Genomic DNA, 21984 nt, shown 5'->3' with positions numbered 1-21984 from the left:
TTCTGTGGGGGGAGCTTTTCCATCCTGCTTTCATTGGTGACATCTGTGATGCTCTGGTAGACATCTATGAAGACAATACTCTGACAGGATCATCTGGCAATACATCACGAGTTGATGCAACGGCTCTTACAAAAGCCATTTCTAGTTTCAAGTTTCTTGTTTCTCTTGTTTTGTGGTATGACATATTGTTTGAGATCAACATAACTAGCAAACAACTTCAGGCAAAAGAATTTGATATATGTGATGCCATTAATCAACTTGGAGAAACCAAGAAGTTTCTTGTGGGCCGCAGAAGTGACGCAGCCTTTGAGAAAACATTGGTAGATGCAGGTGAACTTGCGGAAGAGTTGGATATACCGGCACTTTTTGAACCAGATCCAATCCGTGTTAGAAAGAAGAGGAAGCAGTTCACATATGAAGCAGATGACGAACCTATTTATGATCCGAAAGAAAAATTCAAAGTGAACTTTTACTTTGCAGTCATTGACACAGCAATACATTCGGTTGAAGAAAGATTCACATTGATGCAGCAAATTAGTTCAGTATTTGGCTTCATATATGATGTTTACAGTTTGCAAAATAAAACACCAAAGCAAATTATGGAACATTGCTTGAATCTGGAGAAAGCTTTGCAACATGGTGAATCCAAAGATATTGATGCCTTTGACTTGTGCAGTGAATTGCAAGCTATTGCAAGACGAGTCCAAAGGAGTTCATCACCCCAAGATGTATTGAACTTCATATGGGAAAATAAGCTGACAGATAGTGTCCCTAACACAGTTATTGCTCTTTGCATCCTGTTGACTCTCCCAGTTTCTGTGGCCAGTGGTGAGCAAAGCTTCTCGAAGCTCAAGTTGATAAAAACATATATGCGAACATCAGTGTTCCAACAAAGACTTGCTGGGCTATCTACCTTGTCAATAGAACATGACATTGCTCACAGCATTGACTTGGAGGAACTTGTTTCTAAATTTGCTAAACTTAAAGCCCGGAAACATAAATTCTAAATTATAACATGTTACTCTGTGACCGTGTATTGTGTATAATGTATGTGATTGGGGGGGGGGGGCGCAAGATGGAAGTTTCGCCTAGGGCGCAAAATATCCCTGGCCAATGGGAGCTGCAGAGCTGGTGCCTGGGCCGGGGGCAGCCTGTGGTGCCCCTGGCTGCCCCTACACCTAGAAACCGTGCCGCTGTTTCTGGAAGCTGCGTGGAGTCAGGGCAGACAGGGAGCCTGCCTTACTGTTGCTGCACCACTGACTGGAATTTTAACAGCCTGGTCAACAGTGCTGACTGGAGCCTCCAGGGTCCCTTTTCGACTGAACATTCCCGTCAAAAACTAGACACCTGACAACCCTAAGGGGGTGGTCACTGGGGTGTGAGTGTGGGCAGGGACCAAGGTGAGGTGAGAAGGGGGTGATACCAGGGTGGTGTGTGTTGCTTTGGGAGCTGGGGAGTAGGTGGTGGTCAGGGTGGGGGCTTGTGACTGAATGCACCCCTGTATTCACACTCTACATACTACTGTAATAATCATCAAACAAAATATGCCTTGTTGAGGTATTTGAAAATTAATAACCTGATGTTCAACAATATTATGGAGAAATGGGTGTAGCAACTTTATATGTAAAGTTATAAACAAGCTGAAATTAGGTCTGAAACGCGTTTACTAGTTTCTCAAAGACAAGGGACAAGCTGTTGCCTCTAGCCAGGTGTCATCAAAGTTGATGGGCAGTCCCCTATCAAGTGGCCATTCTTTGCCAAGGAAGGTTTGGGGGCAGGAACAGACCAATTTGCATCTTAGCAAACAACAGCATGCAACCTCTTTCACCACCAGATGCCTTGTCTCTGTCATCACAACAGGAATGAACTGTATCTAGGAGTAACCCTCAGGAAAATGCATTTTCAAAGGGTAACTGACTTGTAAAAGCAGCAAAGAATCCTGTGGCACCTTATAGACTAACAGAGGTTTTGGAGCATGAGCTTTCGTGGGTGAATACCCACTTCCTCAGATGCATGTAATGGAAATATCCAGGGGCAGGTATATATATGTGTGCTAGCAAGCAAGCTAGAGATAACGAGGTCAGTTCAATCAGGGAGGATGAGGCCCTGTTCTAGCAGTTGAGGTGTGAAAACCAAGAGAGGAGAAACTGGTTCTGTAATTGGCAAGCCATTCACAGTCTTTGTTCAATCCTGAGCTGATGGTGTCAAATTTGCAGATGAACTGAAGCTCAGCAGTTTCTCTTTGAAGTCTGGTCCTGAAGTTTTTTTGCTGCAGGATGGCCACCTTAAGGTCTGCTATAGTGTGGCCAGGGAGGTTGAAGTGCTCTCCTACAGGTTTTTGTATATTGCCATTCCTAATGTCTGATTTGTGTCCATTTATCCTTTTCCGTAGAGACTGTCCAGTTTGGCCGATGTACATAGCAGAGGGGCATTGCTGGCATATGATGGCGTATATTACATTGGTGGATGTGCAGGTGAATGAACCAGTGATGTTGTGGCTGATCTGGTTAGGTCCTGTGATGGTGTCGCTGGTGTAGATATGTGGGCAGAGTTGGCATCGAGGTTTGTTGCATGGATTGGTTCCTGAGCAAGAGTTATTATGGTGTGGTGTGCAGTTGCTGGTGAGAATATGTTTCAGGTTGGCAGGTTGTCTGTGGGCAAGGATTGGCCTGCCACCCAAGGCCTGTGAAAGTGTGGGATCATTGTCCAGGATGGGTTGTAGATCCTTGATGATGCGTTGGAGGGGTTTTAGCTGGGGTTAGGGTTAGGGTTAGGAACCAATCCATGCAACAAACCTCGATGCCAACTCTGCCCACATATCTACACCAGCGACACCATCACAGGACCTAACCAGATCAGCCACAACATCACTGGTTCATTCACCTGCACATCCACCAATGTAATATACGCCATCATATGCCAGCAATGCCCCTCTGCTATGTACATCGGCCAAACTGGACAGTCTCTACGGAAAAGGATAAATGGACACAAATCAGACATTAGGAATGGCAATATACAAAAACCTGTAGGAGAGCACTTCAACCTCCCTGGCCACACTATAGCAGACCTTAAGGTGGCCATCCTGCAGCAAAAAAACTTCAGGACCAGACTTCAAAGAGAAACTGCTGAGCTTCAGTTCATCTGCAAATTTGACACCATCAGCTCAGGATTGAACAAAGACTGTGAATGGCTTGCCAATTACAGAACCAGTTTCTCCTCTCTTGGTTTTCACACCTCAACTGCTAGAACAGGGCCTCATCCTCCCTGATTGAACTGACCTCGTTATCTCTAGCTTGCTTGCTAGCACACATATATATACCTGCCCCTGGATATTTCCATTACATGCATCTGAGGAAGTGGGTATTCACCCACGAAAGCTCATGCTCCAAAACCTCTGTTAGTCTATAAGGTGCCACAGGATTCTTTGCTGCTTTTACAGATCCAGACTAACACGGCTACCCTCTGATACTTGACTTGTAAAAGTGAGGGTTAAAAATACTCCCCATTATCTCTCATCTCATTCTCTCTTTCACTTAAGAAGACAAAGGATACATATGCTGGACTTTGAAAGCCAGTCCTGGCCTGAGAGTTTGGTCAGCAATATTACTGGGAACACATGGTAAAAGACTTCATCTTAAACCAAGTCTACTTTAAGTTTTAGTACGAGGAAGTGTTTTATCTTTATTTCTTTTGTAACCATTTCTTACTTTAATGCCTTATACTTGTACTCACTTAAAATCTATCTGCTTGAAGTTAAATAATCTTGTTTTATTCTTTAATCAAACTAATCCAGTGTTGTGATCTGTGCGGGTAACTCCATTTAGAGTAGTATCTAGGACAGGGAGTGTGTTGGGCTCATCCTGCAAGTGGTAGCCAAGGCTGATATAAGCCAGAGTGTGACTGGAGTGTGCTGACAGACTGCTGGACCCTGGCTGGGGCTGTACACAGACACTCAGATTGGGACCTGCATACTGGCAGGATGACCGGGAGGTGTGGTGGTTTGTGGGAGGTAACTAAGAAAAACAAGTTTTCTCCTCCTCCTTGTAACAACCTTTTTATGTACTTGAAAACTGTTATCATGTCCCCTCTCAGTCTTCTCTTTTCCAGACTAAACAAACCCAGTTTTTTTTGTTTTTTTTTAAATCTTCCCTCATAGGTCATGTTTTCTAGAACTTTCATCATTTTTGTTGCTCTTCTCTGGACTCTCTCCAATTTGTCCACATCTTTCCTGAAATGTGGTGCCCAGAACTGAACACAATACTTCAGTTGAGGCCTAATCAGCACGGAGTAGAGCAGAAGAATTACTTCTCATGTCTTGCTTAAAATACTCCTGCTAATACATCCCAGAATGGTGTTTGCTTTTTTTTGCAACAGTGTTACACTGTTGATTCGTATTTAGCTTGTGATCCACTATGATCCCCAGATTCCTTTCCGCAGTACTCCTTCCTAGGCAGTCATTTCCAGATCATTTTGAATTTTAATCCATTCCTCCAAAGCACTTGCAACCCCTCCCAGCTTGGTATCGTCCACAAACTTTATAAGTGTATTCTCTGTGCCATTATCTAAATCATTGATGAAGATATTGAACAGAATATTGAGCATCATCTTCAAGGTCCCATTAAATCTCTCTACCAGCCCACTCGACTGAAGGTGATACATTGAGGCTCAGGGGTGCTGGACCCCACACTTCTCGCACAAGCACCAGAGTGGACTGATATGAAATTGGACCCCTGGCCTGTAAGGACCTCCTGGGGGAACCCCCATCTGCTTGAAGATGGTCAGCAGCATGTCCACCACAGTGTCTGCCTTGATAGAGGATAGGGGCACCACCTCTGGGTAATGGATCTCAAAATCTACCACCACCAGAATGTATTTCTTCCTTGCCCAGGTTGCCTGGCTGAGAGGCCCCCATATGTCTATGACCACCTTCTGAAAAGGCTCCTGTATGACAGGGAGGGGTTGCAAGGCTGCTTTATCCTTGTCCCGTGCCTTCCCTACTCTCTGGCAGGGGTTGTAGGACCTGCAGTACTGCTGGATGGTGTCACAGACTCTGGACCAGTAAAAGTTCTGTAGCAGCCTCTGCCTGGTGCACTGGATCCCCTGGTGTCCCGGGAAAGGGACATCATGGCCCAGGTACAACAGCCTGTGGTGGTACTTCTGGGGGACCACCAGCTGCCTCCTGATCCCCTGTAGTTCCACTCCCCCTGGAGGAGCTCATTCCCAGTACAGGAATCCATTCTCCCATAGGAATCTTTCCCTGCAGCCTTCACAGCATGGCGAAACCTCTTGGGGGTCAGCAAGTTCCCTCAGTTTCTGTAAGGAGGAATTCTTCCACAGCTCGGTCTGGAATTCAGCGGCTGGAGAGGGGAGTGAAACCAGTTACCTCTTGCTGCCTGCAGTCACAGCCCTCCAGGCTGGAGCACTGGGTTTTGGGCTGTCTTGGTTAAGTGCCCCTGTGATACTACACCCCATTTTTCATAGAGAAATTTTTATGATATTTATATGGCATAACTAAGATATGTTTTATGCAAGATGGGTCTTGTGAGATATCACTGAAAAGGTTTGATTTCCTGAAGATGATTATCCTATTTACATGCATGTATCATTTCTGTGTCTGAAGTTAGGAATATTGACTATGTAACAATTACAAAGTGAGTTTACACCTGGGGAACTCCCACCAGACAGAATGCAATCTATCTGGATGGGCCATTAGGTAGAAAAATAGGACTCTGAAGATGCTCATTTCCCAACTTCCTGGGAAGCTTCCTGGGACACTACAAACAACCTTTGAATCATGGCTGCTTTGACACTGTAGGGTCATGTGATTAAGTCACCTGGTACTGGATTCCATGATAGAATATCAGTATTTTTCCATTGGGCGGGAAGAGGAACCACACTGGAAAACAAAGGGTTCCCACCATATGTAAAACCTATTTAAGACAGGGGAGTGACTTATTCAGGGTCATTCTTCACTGAATCCCTGCCCAGGATGACTGCTGGAAACATCCTAGGCTACGTTTACACTAGAGACTTCAAAGTGCTGCTGCAGGAGCGCTCCTGCAGCAGCGCTTTGAAGTGTGAGTGTGGTCAGGCACGAGTGCTGGGAAAGAGCTCTCCCAGCACTCCTGGTGATCTACCTCCACGAGGGGAATAACTCCAAGCACTGGGAGCATGGCTCCCAGCACTCGGAGCCTGTCTATACTAGCACTTTAAATGCTCAGACTTGCTGCTCTCGGGGGTGATTTTTCATACTTCTGAGCCACCAAGTTTAGAGAGCTATAAAATGTACGTGTAGACAAGCCCTAAGAAACAAAGACAAAAGTGGGGGAGAAGAGCTGAGTCCTGGCTGGAAAAGGTGTCTGACCTGCAAAAGAAATGCCTAAAACAACATTTAAGGTGAGAAATTACTACTTGTAAAGTAAAGTAGAAAGTAACAGAAAGCCACTAGCCGTCACCTACAGCCTCCAACTAAAACCTCTCCAGCACATCATCAAGAATCTACAACCTATCCTGAAGGATGATCCCTCACTCTCACAGACCTCAGGAGACAGGCCAGTCCTCGCTTACAGACAGCCCCACAACCTGAAGCAAATACCAGCAACTACACATCACACAACAACATCACTAACCAAGGAACCAAACTCTGCAACAAACCCCACTGCCAACTCTGTCTGCATATCTATTCAAGGGACATGATGATCATAGGACCTAACCACATCAGCCACACCATCAGGGGCTCATTCACCTGCACATCTACCAATGTGATATATGTCATCATGTGCCAGCAATGCACCTCTGCCATGTACTTTGGCCAAACCGGACAGTTTCTACACAGAAGAAAAATGGGACACATATTAGACGTCAAGAATTATAACATTCAAAAACCCAGTCGGAGAACACTTCAGTCTCCCTGGACACTCAACAACAGATCAAATTAGGCTTGAATAAAGACTGGGAGTGGATGGGTCATTACAAAAACTAATTTCCCCCTGCTGATACTCACACCTTCTTGTCAACTGTTTGAAATGGGCCACCCTGATTACATTGCCCTCATTACCACTATAAAGGTGATTTTTCCTCCCTTGGTATTCCACTGTTGAGAACAGCCCACTTCCACTTTAATTGAATTGTCTCATTAGCACTTGGTAATGCAACTCCCATCTTTTCATGTACTGTGTATATGCAACTGTATTTTCCACTCCATTCATTGATGAAGTGGGTTCTAGCCCATGAAAGCTTATGCCCAAATAAATTTGTTAGTCTCTAAGGCTATGTCTTCACTACCTGCCGTATCGGCGGGTAGCAATCGATTTCTCGGGGATCGATATACCGCGTCTCATCTAGACACGATATATCGATCCCCGCACGCGCTCCTGTCAACTCCGGAACTCCAGTGGAGCGAGCGGCTGTAGCGGAGTCGACAGGGGGAGCCGTGGACGTTGATCCCGCGCTGTGAGGACGGTAGGTAATTCGATCTAAGATACTTTGACTTCAGCTGCGTTATTCACGTAGCTGAAGTTGCGTATCTTAGATCGATCCCCTCCCCTAGTGTAGACCAGCCCTAAGGTGCCACAAGGACTCCTCATTGTTTTTGCTGATAGAGACTAACACGGCTATCACTCTGAAACCTGTGTAAATAAAACTTATCACTAGATGGAGCTATTTCATATCAGGGTTTTTTGTGTGTGTGTCTCTGTGTGTCTTGCTGCAGTATAGCTAGAGAGTACTGTTTTTATGGCACTGTGTATGTGCACTGTTACTATGTTGACTCGTGCCATTTGTGTGTGTGTTTAGGGGTGGGGGCACTTGCTGGGAATATTTGGCAGGATCTAGTATTCAGCATGCATGAAGTGTGGTAGATGGAACCCAGTTGTCTGTGATTTAAAACCAAGGGAAACCTTATGATCCAGGGTTTGGGTTGTTTTTTTTTCTTTTTCCTTCTCTCCCAGGAGGACTTACCAGGCCCCACATGTCTCTGTTTCAGAAACCACCTGTCCCTAAGTGCTAGGCCAGAGCTGAGAGAAGGCTACTGCGTGAGGACAAATTCAGGCACTGATGGGTAATGCCTGGAGATTTTCCTCCTCCCTGTAGTCTCCACACCCCGGCTCCCTGCTCTCAAGCTGGAGAGGTCTGTTGGAGTCAACAGCATGTGGGTGAGTCTCAAGTCGGCTGATCTCAAAGTCTTTCCTTCCTGAACAAACATTTTCCATTCTGAAATAATCCCCTCTCTAAATTTAGAAAACTCCGGATCCTCCAAAGCAACCGGCATGTTCCTTGGGAAGGGACGTTCCCCAAATCGTTTGCTTCCCTTTACAAAACGCCAACAAGCCGCTCACCACCAGGTTTGCATCTGTCCGGGAGCAGTGTTGATCAAAGGCATATGTTTGACTTGCACCAAAATAACTCGAGTCCCCTAGGCAGCAGCTCCTGCTCTCCCCACCCCCAACGGAGTTTGAGGCGAAGTCTGTAATCACAATCCACAGCATTTCGGAAACCACCTCCCCATCTTGCTTCCTCCCAGCTGATTTCCAGGGGAACAGAAGGAGACTGTTCACTACAGGGGAGGAAGTCCAGGCCTAAGTGAGCAGCTTTCTAAGAGGCACCTACCAGAACAAGGCATGTCCTGCCAGGTAGTCCCTGCCAAGTGAGGTCGCTGTGCTGCAGAAGCATGGATGAAGAGACTCAGGAGGAGGAGGTTAGAAGAGGCAGCCAAGACAAGAGCTAAGAAGAGTTAGGAGTTAAGGGCAGTTCTTACAGTGGGCTGAAAAAAAAAGGTGTTTCTGTGGGGCAGGGGATGTCTACTATCACTCACACATCAGCCCATCTCCCTACCCAGCAATTAATTCACCCCACAATCCCCAAATCAGTTCTGCCCCCTGCCTCCATCATTCTGCCCTCACATCAGTTCTTGCCCCTCCTTCCAGCCTCTGTTCCTCCTGCAGCTAAGGAGACCTTCATCCTCCTCTCCCCTTCCCAGGCTTAGTGTTGCAAGGAGGAACGTGGTGGTGAGGGGGCAATGAGCAGAGGAGCAGCAGGGAAGTAGGGAGAGAGGGGAGCAGCTGGGGCCTTTCTGCTCCTCCCTCAACTCCTTTAAGAATGATGAGGGCTCCTGACGAGCAGGGGAAGAGGTCTGCCTGCTGACCCTAGCAGCAGCCCTGATCAGTGATTGGCTGCTCTTCCCCAGGAAGTGAGTAACATGGGGAAAACAGTCAATCAGGTTTTTTTCCCCAAGTGGTACTAAAAACGTGCATCCCCTAACTTATCCTCCTCATTATTTAAAAAAAATATTTCCTAGGTCTGTGACCCAGCACACTTTGTGTGTGTGTGTGCGCGCGCAGACCCATTTGGGACCCATCAGTGACTATTACCCAAGATGGTCACGGACACAGCCCATGTCCTTGGTGTCCCTAGGCCTCTGACTGCCAGATGCTGGGGCTGGATTATGGCATGGATCACTCACTAACTGGCCTGTTCTTTTCATTCCCTCTAAAGCACCTGGCTTTGGCCACTGTAGGAAGACAGGATACTGGGCTAGATGGACCATTGGTCTGACCCAGTATGGCCATTCTTATTTTCTTAGGTTATGTTCTTATGGTCTGAAAATTGTGGTAGGAGGGCTATCATAATCATGGAGCCGCAGCTTTGGTAAGATAAGCGTTTAAAGAGCACCTCTCAGCAACCCACCTCAACTGAATTTTTTTCATGCATCTGCCCCCTTGTCATTCTGTCACACACACACTCACTCCCAAACAACAGCAGGTCCTTCACACTGGGTTCCCAGATAAAGAGATTAGTGGATGTTTAGGCCGGAAAGGCCCATTATGAGCTAGTCTGACCATCTGAATAACAGAGGCCAGAACAGGTCACCCTGTGACTACTGCATCCAGCCCAACAACTTCTGCTTGAGCTAGTGCAGATCTTTTACAATGAGATGCCTAGTCTCTATTTGTAGCTGCCCAGTGATGGCGAATACACCCCATCCCTGGGTGAGTTGTTTTAATGGTTCATTCCCTTCCCTGCTATATAGTTGCCTCTTATTTTCGGTTGGAATTTTTCTGCCTAAGTCTGTGACGTAAAGAACTGTCTGCTATCAGAATTCTCCCCATGTAGGTATTTGCAGACCATCATCAATTCACTGCTTACTCTTTTCCTTGTTAAACTAAATAGACTGATCCCCTTTAGCTTCTCACTGTGAGGCAGGTTTGACCCTTTCCAATTTTTCAACATTCTTTGTAAAGCATGGACACCAAACCTGGACACTGTCCAGTTCTGGTTTCACCAAGAGCAGTATAAAGAGGTAATATCACCTCCCCAGTTCTGCTCAATATGCCCTGTGTAATGATTTTATATTTGCTTGCTAATCAGTGAAAGCAACTGAATAACAATTAACCAATTTAAAATCCATTAAATATGGGCTACAAAATATATCATATAAAATTACTTTTTAATCAGAATATTGTGTGGGACTACATCTCATACCTTACAGAAGTCTGTTATGTCAAAACAATTACCTTTACCAAACAAACTGTGATCGCCTCAGAAATTATATCAAGTGGATTGAGGTAATTTGTCAATTTTTCCAACTAGCAGCCTTGTGTATTCTCCTACACTACCTCTTATATGTGGAAGTAGTTCCCTGTAATAATTCACAAGACCACTACATTATTCTCCTTTTAAATCTCCCCTAAAAACCCACTTATGCTGTAGTGTTTTGTAAACACTTGGCAATGGTCAGGCAGCTGCTGTGTTGTGAACACGTACCACTACTGATCACCACAACTGGCTCACAGTTGCCTGGTGCTTCCCATCTGTTTGTTATATCCACCTGCTGCCTCTTGTCTTAACCTTAGATCATAAACTCTGGGGCAGGACCTGTCTTATTGTTGTGTTTCTAAAGCGCCTGGCATACTGGCACCTTGGCTGGGATAGGTGAGTTAGAATGAACAGGCCCACCATAGACACCTCAGGCTGTGGAGATGCAGAGGCTGGTCAGATTATTTGTTGAGTGAGACATTAGGCAGGGAATTGTCTTCCAGAGGATGGGGTGGAAGCCCCCCTGCTCAGAATGGTTAGGACTGGACAGGGCAGAGTCCTGGGAAATAGACTGTAAGGATGGATCCTGTCATGGGCCCCAAGAGAAGGACTCACTGATAGTGGAAGGAAGGGGGTAGGTCTTGGAGGCAGGGGCAAAGGACCCTCTCTGCAGGGGATCTGCAACATCAGTGAGATGCAGATGCTGTTGCTCAATCCAGCTGTCTCCAAAGGGCCTGTCAGAGCCGCACAGAGTTTCCATGATTGTAAACATTCTTGTAAACAAATTAACAGAAACCATATCCTCCTCCATCTCTCCCCCGCCCCTGCAACAGCCAATCGCACACAGCCCTAGGATGGGCCTCGCACTCAGGGCTTCAGTATGGGCCTGATCAAAAACTGAAGGATGGGAACATGCAGGAAGCGCCCATCAGCAGGAACCCTGTGTGGTCATTCAGCAGGCCAACAGAGGAGAGGCAACCAGATGGTTGGCTCCATGCTTGCGCTAACCTTTGGAGAGCCTTGTCTGAACCTGTCCTAGCAGCAATGTGCTAATATAGCTTCTCTGGGACGAGGCCACAGGAATGGTTCTACAAAGCCAAAGTATCAGTTCCTATCACTCAGGCAACATTGCAGGGACATGGTTAAATGGTGTGACCCTAATGCAGAGGCAGTCTCACCAGGAGAACAGTGCTGCTACCCAGATAGTTGAAGGGAATGCTGCTCTCTCTCCCTGGAGTGCTGGGACTCTCATAGGCCTAGCAGGTGCCTGGTTTCTTCACTTATTTTTAATCTCCATCTGGATGCAGGAAGCTGCTGATGGCTGGGAACATCCGGGAATCAGGGCCCAAGCACACCCTGGCGGGATTTCCTGTTTGTGACTTCACCATCAGAGACTCCAGCATAAGAGATGAGGGTGGGCAGGAGCCTGACACCCAAGGGACCCGGCTGGGCCTCCTGACTGGTTACACCAAACCCCAATTCAAGTGCCAAATTCCATCTACCAGGAAATAGTAAAAGGCCAGGCCCTTCCCCCTGGGTCATGAGGGGCAGTGTGGCACCTGGCCACAGTGCCCTGCCAGGGAGCAGAATGTGAGGGGCAGCGCAGCCCCCCCAGTGCCCTGCCAGGGGGCAGGACATGAGGGCCAGGGCTACCCCTCCCACACCCTTCTTTCTAAAAGTCCAAATACAAAAGGCAGGTCCCTTCTATCCACTGTGGTGTGGAGAGGCTTAGAGATTACTGGAGAATGATGCTTAGGGGGAACCAGCTCAGTCCTGCTCTAGAACTGGGAAAGTCAGGCAAGGTCCCTGGCTGTGACTCACTTTCTCTCAGGACTGTAGACACAACCTATGAGAAGGGCACCTGGCCCAGCCAGGCCCACTCCAGGCAGCTGCTATCCCTACTACCCACCTCACCTTGGGACCATCCTGTGGCCAGGGAGCAGTGGATCCAAGTTACTCCTATACTGGGCCCTATGCAGCAGGCCCCATCCAGGGCCACCGAGAGTGGGTTTGGGCCCTGGTGAAAAAACTTTTTCGGGCCCCCCATCAAGGGGCAGACCGACTAAACAGGGCCAATGACGCTCGGGAAGCCAGGCCTCGGTAATTTGTACCGGCTCCCCTGACTTCTCGTCAGCCTTCCCCCTCCTCTCACAGTCCCTTCTCTGCTCCTCCCTGCTTGCCCCCTCACACTCCCCTCCCCATCCCTTCTCTGCTCCCCCTGTCCTGCCCAGCCCCCTCCCCGACCATCCCATCTCTGCTCCCCCCTCCCTGCCACCTCCCCTCCCAGTCTCTTCTCTGCTCCTTCCTTCCTCCTCCCCCTCCCCTCACTGTCCCTTCTCTGCTCCCACCCAGGGGTGGCTCCAGGCCTCAGCACGCCAAGCACGTGCTTGGGGTGGCAAGCTGCGGGGGGCGCTCTGCCAGCGCCACGAGGGTGACAGGTAGGCTGCCTTATGCAGCTTGCCTGCAGAGGGTCCGCTGGTCCCGCAGCTTCAGCGGACCCTCCGCAGGCAAGCCACCAAAGGCAGCCTGCCTGCCGTGCTTGGGGCAGCAAAATGCCTAGAGACGCCCCTGCTCCCCCCGCTCTGCCCAGCCCCCTCCCCTAACCATCCCATCTCTGCTCCCCACTCCCTCACTATCCTGTCTCTGTTCCCCCTCCCTACCCCTTCCCCTCACTATCCCTTCTCTGCTCCCCCCTCCCTGCCCCCTCCCCTCACTGTCCCTTCTCTGCTCCCCAAACCCCTCCCCTCACTATCCTGTCTGCTCTCTCCTCCCTGCCCCCGCCCTCACTATCCCTTCTCTGTTCCCCCCTCCCTACCTCCTCCCTTCATTGTCCCTTCTCTGCTCCCCACTCCTCTCCCCTCACTATCCTGTCTGCTCTCCCCTCCCTCCCCTCACTATCCCTTCTCTGCTCCCCCCTCCCTGCCCCCATCCCTCCCCTCACCATCCCATCTCTGTTCCCCGGCCCCTCCCTGCCCCCCCCCCCGCCCCGCGGGCAGCCCCCAGCCCAGCTGTGCGCGGTTCCCTTTCCCCTGGCCTGGCTCCCGGAGGCGCGATGAATCGTGCAGCTTGGGGAGGGGGGATGGAAAGAAGGGAGGGAGCGGGGCGGTGAGGAGGGAGCGGGGGAGGGGAGGGGGGCAGCCGGATCGGGTTGCAGCAGGAGCCTGCGCTCCCAGCCCAGTGTGGACCCTGCGGCCCCGGCTCCCGAGCAGCCAGCGGAGTTCGGGGACGGAGGCAGTGATCCCTGCAGCAGGCACCGGCGCTCGGGCAGCCGCGATGGGGAGTCGGTGCCCGGCTCCGCAGGGGAGCTGTGCGGGGCGCGTCGCGGGGCTGTGACTGCGCAGCGGAGCTGGACGGGTGTAAGTGCTAAGCGCTGGGGCCGGCCGAACCCCCTGGTTCTCCGACCCCGCATCCCCCCCCTCGCCGGCTCCCCGACCCCGCACCCCCCGGCGCCCCCGCCCCTCCCCGTCCCCGCCCCCACCGGCTCCCCCTACCCTGCGCCTCCCACCCGGCTCCCCGCACCCTCCCTGCTCTCCGACCCCGCCTCCCCCCCGGCTCCCCGTCCCCGCCCTCCCCGACCCGCACCCCCTGGATCCCCCCCCGGATCCCCACACCCCTCCAGCTCCCAGTCCCGCGCCCCCTGCCTTCCCCCCAACACGCCCCCCGGCTTGGCGTCGCGCAGCGGGCTGCGCCCAGACACTGCGGGGACGGCCGCTTTGTGCTCTCCTCCTAGGGGGACTGGAGCAGGCTCCCGCACTGCTGCCGCGGACCCCAGCCGCGTCTCCGCAGCCCCTCCCCCATTCCCGGCCTCTGCTCCGCATCCTTCCCATGGCCCAGGTACCCGCTCCGGAGGGGTAAGAACAAGATCCCCGCCCCCGTTTACACGGTCATGGCCTCGCCGATAAATTCTTGCTGTGGAAACCGAGAGCTTTGTTCTGCTTGGCAGTGCGAGACAATGGGGTGCGGAGCCTGGAAGGGGCGGTGCATGAATGGGGCGGGGGTTGCACATGCTGTGTCTGGAGGGGCAGCGGCTCCAGAGGGTCCCCGTGTCTGGCTTTGGCCACGCTCCGGGAACGTGTCAGGCCACTCGGGCGCTTTGGCTGCGCAGGCTGCGTGAGCAGAGAGGGTGTGGGAGAGACTGTGAGTGTGTGTTTGTGCACTAAACAGCTGTGAGGGTATAAAAGCTGTAAGTGTGTGCGAGACAGTGTGTGTGCCAGCTGAGTGCAGTGGGTGTGGGTGCACCAACTGAGTGTATTGTGTGTGAGAGAGACGTGTGTGTGCGCGTCTGTGTGCATGCCCACTGGGTGTATTTTTTGTGTGTTAGAGACTGTGTGTCTGTGTGTGCGCGTGCCCACTGAGTGTATTGTGTGTGTGAGAGAGAGACACTGTGTGTGTGAGACAGAGAGAAAAACACATACGGTGTGTGTGCATGAGCCAGCTGGGAGTGTATTGTGTGTGTGAGAGCAACACTGTGTGTGTGTGCGTGTGTGTGTGTGTGTGTGTGTGTGTGTGAGAGAGAGAGAGAGAGAGAGAGAGAGAGAGAGAGGATTGTGTGTGCGTGTGCCAGCTGGGAGTATATTGCGTGTGTGAGAGCAACTCTGTGTGTGTGTGTGTGAGAGAGAGAGAGAGCGAGTGTGTGAGAGAGAGAGAGAGGATTGTGTGTGCGCGTGTGCCAGCTGGGAATGTATTGCATGTGTGAGAACAACTCTGTGTGTGTGTGTGTGAGAGCGAGAGAGAGAGAGAGACAGGATTGTGTGTGCGTGCGCCAGCTGGGAGCGTATTGTGTGTGTGAGAGCAACACTGCATGTGTGAGAGACACTGTGTGTGTGTGTGTGTGTGAGAGAGAGAGAGAGAGAGAGGATTGTGTGTGTGTGTGCGCCAGCTGGGAGTGTATTGCATGCATGACAAGGCTGTGATACACTATCTGAGAGGGTCTGGAGTGCGGGTGGGTGTTTATCTGGCTGCTCCAGAGGCAGCCTTTGCTCAAGGCATTTGCAGTCCCAGATTGCTGGTAAGGGATTTGGGGGGGAGGGGGGGGGCAATATACACAGTAATGGTAGGGAGATGGGGTCATGCTGCAGGCAAGGAGGAGCCGGGGAGGGGCTAGAAGGGGGAGCGGTGGAGAAGGGTCGGGGTGCAGGCCATGGGGGAGCCACGTAGGGACTGGAAGGAGGGGTATAAGAGAGGGTGTCAGAGTACAGGCCATGAGGGAGCTGGGTAGTAGTTGGAATGGGGAGCAGTGGATATGGGTTCATGCTGCAGAGCAGGAGGAGATGGACAGGGATTGGAAGGGGAATTGGAGTATATGGGGCTGGGGTGCCAGCCGCGTGCCTGCTGGGTAGGGATTGGGAGGCAGAACCACTGCAAGTCATTGATGGGCTTTGTCTGGCTTTGAAAGCTAAGAGTTTAAAGTTGTGGGTACAGGGGAGCCCTGAAGACTAGGGCTCAATAATATTTTTACACATGTAGGGACCTCCTAGACTTTAAGGCCAGGAGGGACCATCATGATCATCTAGTCGGTGGGCAAGACTCAACAGGAGATACCTGGAAAAGAATTCTCTGTAGTCACTCAGAGTTCTCCCTTTGCAGCCATCTTCACTGCATGGTCATACCCTCTGTGCCACTCCCTTTGCAGTCCTTCCAATAGGGGTAAGTGGTGCCCAAATCACCGTTCCTGGTAGATGGCACTTTGAGTAAATCTACACTCGAGCTGGACACATAATTTCCAGCTCGGGTGGACACACCCACTCTAGCTCTAATCAAAATTCTAGCGTGCTAAGAATAGAAGTGGTGCAGTGACGGCACAAGCAGCAGGACAGGCTAGTCATCTGAAGCAGGATCCTGTCTGAAATCCTGTGTATATCTTCAGGGGGTTAGCCAGTCTTGCTGCAGCTACACTTCAGTTTTTAGCATGCTAGCTCAATCAGAGCTAGTGTGAATATGGTTACCCGGGCTGGAAATTACACTCGAGGTCCAGTGTAGATATACCCCTAGACATACCAGGAGACAGGAAAATCTGTAGCTGGATGGACAGTTAGATGTGCTCTCTGTTTTCCTGCTGTTTCCTTCACCTGCTCGTTAATAACCCCCTTCTCCTTCCTCTGGGCCTGTATCTCCCAGTACCTCTGATATGCCAGCCCTGTGCCAGGTATTGGAGGCCCCAGGACATGAGTGAAGCTGGAGGTGCTGTTGCTTGGGGGAACCCAGTGCATTTTAGTCCAGAACACAAACCTTGCTAATGCCCCGTCATCTCCCCTGCCTCTTTCCCTCTGCACCCCTCCCCAGCTCTGTGGTCTGGAATCCTGGTGTGGCGTGGTGGGGGGTGCTGCTGGCTAATGGCTTTCTGCAGAGTGGCTGAGTCTGCCATTGGTTTTATAGGGAGCTCAGTGCCTCGGGAAGGGAGGGGAGTGAGCAAGCGAGCAAGGCAGCCTGGCTCACATTACACAGGCAGGGCTTGGACCAGCCGCGCCAGCCCCTTGCACTGAGCTATCTGCTAATTGGAAGCAGCTGTTGGGATTTGGTGACTCTGCATCCACTGAGGTCACCGCAGCCTTCCCCACCGGCCTGCGCCTGTGAGGCTCCTCAGGATACAGGTCTGCCCGCGCCTTAAACAGCCTGCTCCCATCCTCTGCCATGGACAAGCTGGAAGATCCAGCAGCCAGTCCTCCTGGTGGGGGGAGGGGGAAACCCCCAGTCCCCATCCCTACCAGGGCAAACATGAGACAGGAGATACGAGTCTGCACATGCTTCACGCACACCAGCTGCCCTCAATACCCCTCAGCTTCATTCCTTCCCCAGTCACCCTCTAAATTCACCCAGCCTCTTCCTTCTGGTGCTAATGAGATTTGCTCTCCTGTGCAAACCCAGCCTTTTCAGCAGGGTAGTTCATGGCACACATGGATAACGAGTTTATCCATATCTCCTTTGGGCAATATGGAGTTTAGTTTACCCACTTCTGTTTATATCACAACAGCATTGAGCCTTGGTCCCTCTGTCACTCTCCAGCTCCGGCTCTCTCCTTTGACTTCCATGGGACCGACCTCCTGCTCCCCACCAGCCTAGCCTCAGCCAAGGGCCTAAACCCAATATGCTTCCCTCCCATTGTCCTTAGCCTGACTCAGCATGGCCCCAGCAAGCCAAGGTTGGGTCACTTGAGACTTATTGCAGGCCAAGGGCCTAGACTCTCTCAACTGCCAGAAACTGTTGCCCCATCCACACACACAGCCCACTGAACCACCCCCAGTCTGGGTAAGTATCATTATCACTGCTTTAGCAGGGGAAGTGAAGTGATTTTTCAAGGCCATTCAGTGACTCAGTGGCATAAGTCCAACTTGAAGCCAGTGCCAGGATATGAGTAAGTCCCACTGACTTCTTGTATCCTGTTGGGAGACAATCGAGCCCCAGGAGCCAGGCCCCTAGAGCAGTGGTTACTAAACCACGGTCCATAGAGAAGCATGGGGTCCTGGGGCACCGGCTGCTCCTCTGTGTGTCCAGATGTTAATCTGTGTTTAAAGAAACTACACGTATAGGAAATGTTCACCTAAGATCGCTTTTCATGTTAGCAATTGTTGCAGCGTACAGGGAAGATCTTTGTACTAAGACAGTTCCACTTCAGGAGCTGGGAATAGAACCCAGGAGTCCTGACTCTCTGTGCTCCTGGACAGGCTTAATACTGCTATGGGGTGCTTCAGCCAGTTCAGTCACATCCATCTCCCCAATCACATACTATAGTAGGGTGCTTTATCTCTAGCTGGAAGCCAGCAGCCCTCATCTCCATCCCTGAATTCAAGGAGATTCCTGCCACCCCATGTCTGACATGAGCAGCTCCTGAATGTGGTTATGGGACCAACAGCAAATGCTTTCAAGAGAGTCCAAGTATGAGCTCATGCTGACGCCATCCCTGCAGACCACTAAGCCCTGCTTTACCGGGGGCTAAGAGCAGCACTGGGACTTGTGCGCCTTGATGAGCTTCCTGACTGCTACGTCGTTGTGCCTGCTCCTGGGGAGCGTGAGCAATGCCCAGGGGGCCAGGCAGCTTTCAGGCTGTAGGTGTTAGCAGCATCACATCCACGCCTCCCCTGCCCATTCCTCTCTCATTGCTGCAGTGAGCTGAAGCTACAGTAGGGGGAGCGAAGGGGCCAGAGAGCCAAGAAGCAGGGAGAAGGAGACAAAGGAGGAGTGCAAGCGGCAGAGGGTGTGTGGGACAGGGAGAAAATGCATGGAAAGCCAGGGCAGCTGTGGGGCTCATAGTCGGCTGCCACATTCCCACTGTGCTGTAACCATCCTGGCACGGTGTCCACCCAGGGGCATCCCAAATCTGTGTCAGAATAAAATTATGGGCCACTTCTGCTCCAGAGGGACCAGGTTTTAAGCTGGGCAATCTCTAAATGGTAGATGTCTGCTGGGTGGTAGAGCCCTGCTGATTTATTGGCCACTGGGGCGTGAGCCTCTGTCCAGCTCTGCTGCACACTGGCACCTTCCAGTTATACCAGGTTTGGATCCCCCATTTTTCACACCTAACCCCTTTTTCCCCCAGGGGAGTGTCCTGAGAGGGCCTGTCAACAACTCTCCCAGGCTGATACCATGTGCTTCCCAGGTCATTGGCATGTGAGAGCCAAGGGACCACACCTGGTAATGATGACATTGCTTAGTGCCCTGGCAAGCTGCAGTCTGGGCACCAGCCCCTCTGGAACCCTTCCAGAGCCTAGGACAGACCCAGCCTCAGAGAGCTGACCCATCTATATTCATTTACAGAGGGGGAAGTTGAGACACAGGCAAGAGAAAAGCCTGCTCAAGATCAGGGTCAGCGCTTGAAATAGAACCCATCGTCTTTGTGACTCCGTTGCAGAGCCACTTGCCCGTTGCAGTCAGGAATTGTGGTTCCATTAGGGATGGCTCTCAGGAAGAGCACAAGCTGCAATGGGAATGGTCAGTTATAGTGTACAGTACAAGCCTGAATTTCTTGTTAGCACTATAGCCTGCCTGGAGCTGGACATGCAGCCCCAGAGAGAGCCCCAGGCCTTCTCCTCAGGCACCAGCAAATGCTTCTGCTCCTCTGTGTGGCCCTGGTTTTACTCTTTTCTCCTCTGGGTCTAATTTTACCCAATGACCTCTTTGTCTCATAGGCTCACTGCTAGAGGGAAAGGAATCAGAGCAAGAAGGCTGGGGTTACCTGGCAGGGCTCCCCTCACCCTTATGCTTTTCCTGTCCTTTGCTTGCTGCTCCCCTCCTGACCAGCCTCCTCTGATCTGCATTCCTTGCAGGATTAAGGAGCACACACTGAAAAGGAGACAGAGCCAACCTTCACCTCCGTCCCCAGGGCCTCGGGGAGTTGTTGGCAATGGGGTGCCTGAAAAGGTCAACTCAGCTGCTGCTGCAGCTGCTGCTACTTGGGGGCCTGAAGCCAGGGCAGGGCTCTACTGTGCTGGGCACCCTGGATTTACAGATAGATGAGGAGCAGCCAACTGGCACCATCATCGGGGACATCAGTGCTGGACTGCCCCCCAGCACTACTGCCTACATGTACTTCATCTCCGCGCAGGAGGGCAGTGGCGTCACCACAGACCTGGAGATAGATGAGAACACAGGCATCATCAAAACAGCCCGTGTGCTGGACCGAGAGAGCCGGGACCGCTACAGCTTCATTGCTGTCACCCCTGAGGGCATTACAGTGGAGGTGAATGTCCAGGTAAATGACATCAATGACCATGCACCAGAATTCCCCAAGCACCACTACACCTTTCAAATCCCAGAGCACACCCACATTGGCAGCAGGTTCCCCCTGGACCCAGCCTTTGATGCTGACAGTGGCCTGCTGAACACCCAGGGTTATGTGCTCAAAGGGGAGAATGTGGGCCAAGCCTTCCGCCTGGAGACACGCAGGGGCCCCAATGGGGTCCTGTACTTGGACCTGGTGGTCAGCAACGTCCTGGACCGGGAGAACTGCTCATCGTACTCCCTGCTGCTAGAGGCCTATGATGGTGGCTCCCCTCCCCGCAGCACTCAGATGACTTTGGATGTGGCCATACAGGACATCAATGACAATGCACCTGCCTTCAACCAGAGCCGCTACCACACCCTCATCTCCGAGAACCTGAAGCCAGGCAGCAGCATCCTGCAGGTCTTTGCCTCTGATGCAGATGAGGGTGACAACGGGGCTGTGGTGTATGAGATCAACCGTCGGCAGAGTGACCCTGACCAGTACTTCACCATCGACTCCAGGACGGGTGTCATCAAGCTCAACAAGGGGCTGGACTATGAGATGAGGAAGGTGCATGAGCTGGTGGTGCAGGCATGGGACAAGGCCATGCACCCAGAGGTCACCACAGCCTTTGTCACCATCCACGTGCGTGACTACAATGACAACCAGCCCACCATGACCATCATCTTCCTGAGCGAGGATGGCTCACCACAGATCTCCGAGGGTGCCCAGCCCGGCCAGTATGTGGCACGCATCTCTGTCTCGGACCCCGACTATGGTGAGTACTCCAACGTCAATGTCTCCCTGGAGGGGGGAGACGGCAAATTTGCCCTCACCACCAAGGACAATATCATCTACTTGATCTGTGTGGACCAGCTGCTGGATCGGGAGGAGAGAGACTCCTATGACCTGCGAGTGACGGCCACTGACTCAGGGACCCCTCCACTGCGGGCAGAGTCGGCCTTTGTGCTGCAGGTGATGGATGTCAATGACAACCCACCACTCTTTGACCAGCAAGAATACAAGCAGAGCATCCCCGAGGTGGTGTACCCAGGCAGCTTTGTTCTGCAGGTGACAGCCCGTGACAAAGATCAAGGTCCCAATGGGGAGGTACGGTACAGCATCCTACACAGCCAGGACACCCACTCCAACTGGTTCACCATCGACCCAGCCACAGGCATCATCACCACCGCTGCCTCCCTGGATTATGAGAAGGACCCCCAGCCCCAGCTGACAGTGCTGGCTATGGACAGAGGGACACCTGTCCTCTCCTCCACGGCGGTGGTGCATGTGGCCCTGCAGGACATCAATGATAATGAGCCTGTATTCAGGAGCAACTTCTACAATGTATCCCTGAAGGAGAACACACCCGCTGGGACCTGCTTCCTACAGGTGAGGGGACAGCTGGACAGATGGAGGACACCCTGGGGTGCAGGGTGGGGATGGCCGGGCTGAGGGGTGGCCGGGCAGGAGGAGAGGCTTGGAGTGGAGGGTAGTCAGGCAGGCGGAGGGGTGAGGGTGGCCAGGCATGGGGAGATGCGTGGGGTGGAGGGTGGGAGGTGGCCAGGCAGGGAGAGGGGTCTGGGGTACAAGGCAGGGGGAGGGGCCTGGGGTACAAGGCAGGAGTGGCCAGGCAAGGAGAGAGGCCTGGGGTTCACAGCAGTCGGATGGTCAGGCAGGAAAAGTGATCAAGGCCAGTGGTGCGGGATATTATACGTGGGCAGAGGGAAGGACGTGGAGGGCAGAGAAGATGG

At 51.8% G+C, this 21984-nt stretch overlaps 1 protein-coding gene across 5 annotated transcripts in view; it reads left to right on the top strand.

The window, feature by feature from the left end:
• Nucleotides 1-21984, top strand: part of DCHS1 (dachsous cadherin-related 1) — a 179427-nt gene that overhangs the window by 15203 nt on the left and 142240 nt on the right. The window contains exons 1-3 of one of the 5 annotated variants that reach the window (XM_050924376.1): nt 14438-14670; nt 16120-16179; nt 19794-21622. In XM_050924376.1, coding sequence (XP_050780333.1) covers nt 19871-21622 — 1752 coding nt within the window. In that variant the 5' untranslated portion in view covers nt 14438-14670; nt 16120-16179; nt 19794-19870. Of the gene's footprint in view, nt 1-7984; nt 8154-13718; nt 13890-14208; nt 14385-14437; nt 14671-15675; nt 16180-19793; nt 21623-21984 lie in introns of those variants that run through there. The other 4 variants (XM_050924366.1, XM_050924373.1, XM_050924381.1 and 1 more) reach the window with 4 other exon arrangements.

This window comes from Gopherus flavomarginatus, chromosome 1, assembly GCF_025201925.1.
Source record: "Gopherus flavomarginatus isolate rGopFla2 chromosome 1, rGopFla2.mat.asm, whole genome shotgun sequence".
NCBI lineage: Eukaryota > Metazoa > Chordata > Testudines > Testudinidae > Gopherus > Gopherus flavomarginatus.
This window is presented reverse-complemented; position numbering and strand designations above follow the sequence as displayed.